We start from the raw sequence: 8,404 nt of genomic DNA on the forward strand, positions 1-8,404 counted from the left end.
GTGCGCGCGCACGGCCGCTGAACTCGGCTTAAGCGGCGGCTTAGACATCGTCCCCGCCCTGCAGGAATGCGTTGCTGAGCGTCTCCTGCAGCTCTTTCAGGGCGCGGATCGTGTTGCCAATGACGCGGTGGGTGGTGCGGCCCTGGAAATTGGCCGTTTGTAGGCCTTGGGGAGTGCGCGCGATCGTCCGGTGGGCGGTCTTCTTGCGCGGCGGTTGCGGCGCCTGGTTGCGCGGGTTCTTCTGCGCCTTCTTCTGCCCACCTTTCTTCGGCGGTGCCCTCCGCTTGATGGGCTTGCATGATGTCGATTTGGCCCGGTTGGGCTGCTGGTTTCGTTGGCCTGTGCGCGCGGGCCTGTTAGCTGCCACATGCAGCAGCGTATGGTGCGCTAAGCCACAGGTCTTGCAACTACCCGGCGAGTCGCATTCCCCGGTAGTGTGGGTGAGCGCAAGGCAGTTGACGCAGTAGCCTTGCGCGCGGGCTACTCCCAACCGTTGCGGCGGCTTCATCGCCTTGAAGGCCGGGCACGTCCGCAATGCGTGGTAACGGTGGCAGAGCCGGCATTGTAGGCAGTTGTCTGTCTCTGCCGTTGGAGCCAGGGGGCACGCCTTCCGTGCTGCCATGATGTCTTCGATCTGGAAGTAGAAGCAAAGGCAGAGAAGCGAGAAGTACTTGTGTACAATGTTTAAACGGGAAGTTAAGACCCTTAATATACAGAAGGAAAATATGTATAGAATTATCTATTGTGCTTTTGGAAGGAAGCACAGTTTGACAAGTGGCCGCGTGATAACTCCATTTTGTGTACGGACTTCCACGACACGTATGTGGTTATCAGGGCCATGGCGAACGTTTTCGATTCGTCCCAATCGCCACTCGGTGGGGGGGAGTGAATCTTCTTTGATCACGACGATGTCGCCTTGCTGAGGATCGCTTTGTGGGGTTTTCCACTTGTATCTCTTCTGAAGATCTTTGAGGTAATCTTCTTTCCAGCGGCGACTAAATTGGTGGTGAAGTGCTTTGACTTTCTCCCACCGGTTTAGTAGAGAGAGGTTTTCCGCATTAGACTCGGGAATGGCCAACAGCGGTGCACCTCGAAGGAAGTGACCCGGAGTAAGTGCTGTCATATCAGCTGGGTCTTGAGAAAGTGCGGATAGAGGCCTCGAGTTGAGGACTGCTTCAATTCGCACCAGAAGCGTCGTGAATTCTTCGAAAGTGAACTTGTGGGTTGCAGCGGTTTTCTTTAAATGGATTTTAAAGCTTTTCACTGCAGATTCCCACAAGCCGCCCATGTGGGGGGCGCTGGGTGGTATATATTGCCAGTTGATGCCTTGAGGGGCATATTTTTTGACAATGTCTGCGGAACATTCGTTAAGGAATTTAACGAAGTCGCGTTCTGTTGCGCGCTGGGCGCCAATGAACGTTTTTCCATTGTCGCTCATCATTTTTGAGGGAAAACCTCGTCTGCCAACGAAGCGGGCGAATGCTGCTCGAAAAGCCTCGGTTGTAAGATCCGAGCATAGCTCGAGATGCACTGCCTTTGTGGAAAAGCAGACAAAAACTGCAACGTATCCCTTGATAAGGGTTGTAGATCTTAGCACCGATGCTTTAATGTGGAATGGCCCAGCAAAATCTACTCCCGTTGTGGAAAATGGGAGTGAGAAACTGCAGCGCTCAGGGGGTAGAGCGGCCATTATTTGGGTGCGTGTTTGTTGCTTGTACAGCGTGCACACTTTGCATTGAAAGATGCATTTTTTAATTAGAGGTTTCAGCTTTGGTACGTAGTACTCTTGCCTTACCATTTGGAGCATTAATCGTGTTTCTGCGTGAAGAAGCAGCGAGTGTAAAAACTCCAAATATAGCTGGCAGAACCTCGATTCGGTAGGGAGAATTATTGGGTGCCTTTCATTATAGCTTAATGTGGAATGTGCTAATCGGCCATTAACCCGTAAAAGTCCGTCTGTGTCCAACGAATATTGAGAACAATAAGAGGAATTTTTTTGTTAAGTGGCTTTTTATCTTGCAAAGCGCTTTTTTCGCTCGGAAAATGGCGTGATTGCGCTGCGTTGATAAGATGAATTTTTGAATATTGAAATTCGTTATGTGTCAGATGTGGATAGGTGATTGTGGCTACCCCCTTTGATTTGTTGCGGGCATTGCTCACGAAGCGGAACATGTACGCAGTCACGCGGAGTGCTCGAGAGAAAGAAGAAAAGCGATCAAGAAAATCGACCTCTTCTTCGAGCGCGTGATATGCCTCCACCTTGCGCTTTTCTGGTGGAGATGCACTGCATGCCTTTGACCTTGGCCATGCATCCATGTGGCAAGAGAGCCATGTTGGTCCGTACCACCAGAGTGGGGAATTCGCCAAATCCTGAGGTTTGCACCCTGTCCAATCTCTGAATCTGACCATAAGAATATGTTGCACGATTCCAATTTGAGCTGTTTTCGAAAAGTTGCGACCAGTTTTGCGAGTAAGACTGCACCACACAGCTCCAGGCGTGGCAAGCTTACCGTCTTCAATGGTGCGACTTTGCTTTTTGCAACCAAGAGAGTGGAATATCTTTGGTTGCTAGCATCTGCCGGGATGTAAATCGCAGCGCAATATGCTTTTTCCGAGGCATCACAAAACCCGTGGATTTGGGTATTTTGCCCCGGAGTGAAATTAACCCATCGAGGGATTTCGATGTGGCAGATGGCTGGCAGATTTTCTGCGAACTGTTGCCATTTTGCCAAGGATATAGGTTTGGCACATTCGTCCCAATCAACGCCATCTAGCCAAAGTTCTTGAAGAAGAATCTTAGCTTGAATCATCACTGGCGATAGCCATCCTGCCGGGTCAAAAAGTTTTGCGACAGAAGATAAAATTTGTCGCTTTGTGACGGCATTCGATGTCGATGCAGGCAGAATGGTGTATGAAAATTTATCTGTGAGTGCGTTCCATTGTATACCAAGAGTTTTGGTTGTGGAAGCGCTCTCAAATTTCAAAAAGTTGGAGTCGAGAAGATCCTCTTTTGGAAATTTTTCTAAGATGGCCGGATGATTGGCCGTTAGTTTCTTGAGTATGAAACCAGCTGACTTAAGCGCTTTGATCACTTGAAGAAGTGATTCAGTGGCGTTGTCAATATCATGACTTCCGGATAGGATGTCATCCACATACGTTTCGGTTTTAAGTATTGCGGCAGCCAAGGAAAATGTCGCTATCGTATCATCTGCTAATTGATGCAGGGTACGGATAGCGAGGTATGGTGCACAATTAACCCCGAACGTTACGGTTTTAAGATTATAATCGGTGACAGGAGAGTCAGCCGATGTGCGAAATAAGATTCGCTGAAAATCTTTATCGTCCTCATGGTTGAGTATTTGACGATACATTTTTTCAATGTCGCCATTGAACACGAATCTGTACATTCGCCACTGCAGAATGAGCAGCATGAGATCTGGCTGGAGTGTGGGACCAGTGTGCAACACGTCATTCAGGGATTTTCCTGAACCAGATGTTTTTGAGGCGTTGAATACCACGCGAACTTTGGTGGTTACCTTATCTGGTTTGACGACCGCATGGTGTGGCAAGTAGAATGAGAAGTATTTGCCATTAGCTACTATCTCACATGGCTTCGTGTGCTCCATATGACCGAGGTCGAGATATTCTTGCAACACATTGTTATACATTGTGCCTAAGTCTCCTTTTTTCTGAAGCGATCGCTCCATGCTAAAAAACTGCTGCAGTGCAGCAGACCGAGAGTGGCCCAGAGACAGCTTTTTTGGAAATTCTTCCTTGAATGGAAGTCGCACAATGTATCGACCGTTTGGGGCACGAGTCGTTGTTGTTGCATATATATGCCCACAAGCCTGATCTTCCGGGGAAATTTGTGGAGGCTGTGGAATCTCCTCCTCTTCCCAAAACTTTCGAAGCTGAGAGCTGAGAGTTGCATTCGAGCACTCTTCTACTTGTGTCGAGAATGACACCACATTTTCGGTTACTGGACCACTGAGAATCCAGCCAAATATTGTTTTTTGCGCAAGTATTGTGTCGCAAATGTTTTGTATACCTTCCAGCAGGATTTGTGGAAGTATATCGCTGCCGATTACCATGTCAGTTTGAGCTGGTATGTGACAGCTTGGGTCAGCAAGTTCAAGGATCTTGAATTGCTGCCAGTTTTCACGGCTAATGGTGAATGTAGGCATGTGCCTCGTGAGCTGAGGTAACACGATAGCCTGTGTGTTTATCCGTTGCATGGTTTTTGGTGCTACCAATGTGAGGTGGACAAAGCTTTGAGGAGCTTTTTACTACATGTCCACCCATGCCGGAAATTTCGAACTTGGAATGTTCGAATGGTAGTTTCAACCGTTTTTGAACTTTCGAGGAAATGAAAGTTCTTTGTGAGCCTTGATCAATCAGGGCTCTAAGTTGAAACAATTCACCCTCGTGTTCAACTGCGACTATGGCAGTTGGAAGGAGAATTTTGCTATCATTGTCGGTGTGCAATGATTGTATTTGTGCTTGTTTGGAACAGCACGGTTGCTCGCTGGAATCGGAGCTTGACTGCGCTTGTCGAGCGGGAGGTGTCGACTGGGCAGTAGTGTGTTGTGCGGCGGTTTCATTCGCTCGCGCACTGGAGTGTCGAGATTGTGGTTTGGGGTTCATGTGCAGCAGGGAGTGATGTCGTTGTTGGCAATGTGTACATGACCACTTGCTCGGACACTCATTAGTGCTATGGGTATTACCAAGGCAGTTTTTGCACAGCTTGGTTTGGTTTGCGAATTGTACTCGGTTCGGTACCGAAATTCGCTTAAATTGTGGGCAGACTCTAATGGGATGAGGGGACTTGCAGTAAGAGCAAGTTGGTTCCCTCTTAGATTCTGCCACAAAGGTTTGAGTCCTGTTAAAGGACCTGTTTTGCGCAGCATTTTGATGAGCGACTGGTTTTTGTTTATTTTGTCTTGGATGAAGCCGGTTAAGTCTTTCGACTACTTCGTATCTTGAAGTAAGAAAATCGTCCATTTGTGACCATGAGGGTAAATCTCTTCGAGAAGAGAGAGATTGTTCCCAAAGTGACAGTGTGGTTTCGGGCAATTTGGATGAGCAAATGTACACCAATATGGGATCCCAACTGTCTGTCTGGACGTCTTGGGAATTAAGAACTGACAGACAGTTGTTAATTGATGTTTGCAGCCTTTGAAGTTGCTCGCTATTCTCGGATTGAATAGTCGGCAAAGTCATCAAAATTTTAATTTGGTTGTCAACCAAGATACGTTTGTTTTCGTATCGTGACCGTAAAGCTTCCCAGGCCAGCTCGAAGTTATCATCGCTGAGCGGGTATTGCTTGACGATGGAACCGGCTTTTCCTTGAGTTTTGTACCGAAGGTGATACAGTTTTTGAGCACGGGAGAGCTTCGGGTGGTTGATGTACACCGCTGTGAACATGTCACGAAAAGCGGGCCATTCTTCGTAACCACCGTAAAATGTCTCCGTGTCACAAGGTGGGACTTGAAGAAAAACGTTTGCCTCTGCCGAGGTGTGTTCCACGCGGGGTGGTGGACTCGGTGCGGCGATTGCTTTAATCAACGACAGTTGATCGGCAATTTTAGCTTTGGTCACCTCATATAATTCAAGGCAAGTGAAGTACTTGCCTTCTACCGAACTCTTAAAGTTTTCGGGTAGGCTGTCATCTGGCTTTGAAAAAACCAAATCATAGGCGGACTGAAGCCGTGCCCAACAATCATCTAGTGATTTGTCTTTTATCATAAGATATGATTCAGTGTGGTCTTGGATCGGTGCATCACTGAATCTTGCACAGTATCTCATGATACTGTCACTTTCCGCTATAAACTTTTGAGCGGATGGGTCAAAGGTTTTAGGTTTCGGGCGCGGTGAGGGTTCCCTCTTACCACCGGTGGCTTCTTGCGAAGCAGTTTTTGACCTTGTCTCGATTTCAGACATTTTTGGTGGACTGTGTCCAAGTGGCATTTTTAATGCTGTGGAAGGTCACACATATAAAAATTGAGAGAAAAATTTATCAAATTTTACTGAGTACCACCCAGATAACGTTCGCAAAAATTAGAAAAATATATGTCAAACGAGTAAAAATTGCACTTTGTGCCACAGCAAATCAGGAAAAGAATTTTAAGATTTTGTGGCGGTGTTTGTGTTTTTTGTTTCTTGGAAATTACGTGAAATTATATTTGCTTTAATTTTTGGTTCAGCACTTTTTATTACGTGGAAAACGGAGCGTCCCAATTAAATCCGCGGAATATGGATTTGAAAAATTTCAGTACGAGAAAAAAAAATCACAAACACTTTTCACTTTTATATACGTGGTGAAATATACGTATGTATAAATATTTAATGTGAATAATTATGTAAATACTGAATAAGTAATGGGTATTTATCACTATCTAGACCAATGCAGTTCGGGAGCTTTCCTTACTGGGTTGCATGTATCTGATATCTTGAACTCACTTCTTATCGCGTTATGGATAATATTCGTGTGACAATATTCTTTGTTAGCACGTATGTACAAAAGTGCAGAATATGTAGAATGTAAAAATGTACGTACGTATGTATGTACAAATATTTACGTATGAAGCCGAGTATATGGCTAAGCTATGCTTTGTCACAGCAGTGGTGAGTTAAGAAACGAAAACAACAGAGAATTTGTTTTGATTATAGTGCGTGTGTATGTATGTGTGCGGGAATGTACAAGTGGATATGATAATACGTAAAGAGCCGCTCACCGCTGAGAGAGCGGGCTTTGATTTACGTTCTCTTAGCTTGGTGAGTGCAGCAGAGAAAAGCAAGATTGAAATAAATTAAAATAAGCTAGAGTGCGCTTGGTACGTGTGGACTGTATTGTTCGATAAATAGCAGCGACTCTCTTAGCTATTATACGAATAGTTGCAGAAAATGCAACTGGTAAAAATGTTTATATGTGCTAACGTATGTACATATGATATATGGGAAATAGTGCACTTATGTTTTTCGGCAATTTGTTTAGCCAAGTTCAACGAACTATGCGACCAACGGCAAAAATTGGTAAGCAGAGGAAAGTATGTGATTTTAATGTGCTAATATTTTGTTCTTGCACAGTGGGACACAGTAGGCATATAAACTGCAACGGAATTTATTTTGGGGTATATATCAGAATTTGTATATATGTACATATACTTATATATATATATAAGATTGGCGGTAAGTGGAGATATACCGCTTTCCGGAAAACGGAATGTTTCTACCAAAATTCAATAGCGGCAAATTGCCGATGTGAGATTTTTGGGCGGCAAGAAAATATCCGCAATTTTAGTGAAACCGTTTTTGGCGAGAATAAATACGCCTTTTATTTAATTATATATATATATATATATGCATATACGTATGTATGCCCGTTGGCAGTTTATTAGAAATAATATAACTTTCAAGAATATGAAAGTTATATTATTTAAATTTTTAAGGAAAATAAAAATTTGCCTACTTACTACTTTCCTTGATTTATGTATATGAATGTGTGTAAGTCCTTTTTGCGCCGGGGTCTTCTTGTGCTGGTGTTGTTGTTACCGCTTATGTTGATGCTGGTGATGTCGCTCCAATGTTGGCTGATGGTTTGGTTGGTTGATGGCTGCTGATTGCGCTTTGCTTCTTCTTTTAGTTGTTGTTGTGTATATAAATTTTTGAAATTTTGCGCAACAAAATTACGTTTTTTTTTCAAATTGTTTGCACTTTTGTGAATATGTTCACTTGTGTGTAGCACTTCGAACGCTTGTTTGCGCACTTCTTTTTCAAAAAATTTATATGTTTTGTTAATTTAACAATTTTTATTTTTCACGTTTCTTGTGTTTTTTTTTTGTTGCGTATATGTATATGTATGTATATACGTGCACTTTTGTTTGTATCTTTTTTCCACTCTTAAAATTGTTTTTATATGTTTGTTTTTGCGGACGTACGAGAACCGATTTTTTTTGTAGGTTTTATTAATTTATTTTTAAGTTCTAAAATGTTTCTCTTTTTTTTTTTTTTTTCTTTAGGAGCTGGGCCACGGTTGGCTGCGAAGGACCATGAATATTTCCAATGGTTGCCTTTCGCACTCACCTTGCACACACACAGTTTCTTTCCGCTTTAAGGAAATACGTTGGTTTTCAATTTTTATGTATTTTGCTTAATAGTTTGCTCATATATTCAAAGTATATTTTGGATGACACAGTTAAAAAGATGTTTTAAAATTGCTGATATTAAGGGGGGCGCGTGCGCGTTGTCCGACTTGAGTAGCTGAACTGGTTTGTGCGGATTTTCGCACGACAATTGGGAGGCGGCCGTGCGCGCTCGGTAATTATTTTCGGAGTCGCGTCGACTCCACTGCCGCCAAAGTGCGCGCGCACGGCCGCTGAACTCGGCTTAAGCGGCGGCTTAGACA

General features: G+C 44.2%; 2 protein-coding genes across 2 annotated transcripts; both read right to left on the reverse strand.

The window, feature by feature from the left end:
• Positions 1-10: 10 nt before the first annotated feature.
• Positions 11-7,858, reverse strand: LOC118755737. Its single transcript, XM_036490564.1, has 2 exons — positions 7,473-7,858; positions 11-634 (listed from the first exon to the last, which is right to left on the reverse strand). The coding sequence occupies exon 2, from the start codon at positions 620-622 to the stop codon at positions 41-43; it is 582 nt and encodes a 193-aa protein (XP_036346457.1). The 5' UTR covers positions 623-634; positions 7,473-7,858; the 3' UTR covers positions 11-40.
• Positions 1,927-4,091, reverse strand: LOC118755738. The gene is made up of 2 exons (XM_036490565.1): positions 3,033-4,091; positions 1,927-1,956 (listed from the first exon to the last, which is right to left on the reverse strand). The coding sequence occupies exons 1-2, from the start codon at positions 4,089-4,091 to the stop codon at positions 1,927-1,929; spliced, it is 1,089 nt and encodes a 362-aa protein (XP_036346458.1).
• Positions 7,859-8,404: the final 546 nt, after the last annotated feature.

The sequence above is a fragment of the Rhagoletis pomonella genome, unplaced genomic scaffold (genome assembly GCF_013731165.1).
Source record: "Rhagoletis pomonella isolate Grant_MI unplaced genomic scaffold, Rhpom_1.0 Rhpom_scaffold_07166, whole genome shotgun sequence".
In the NCBI taxonomy this organism is placed as follows: domain Eukaryota; kingdom Metazoa; phylum Arthropoda; class Insecta; order Diptera; family Tephritidae; genus Rhagoletis; species Rhagoletis pomonella.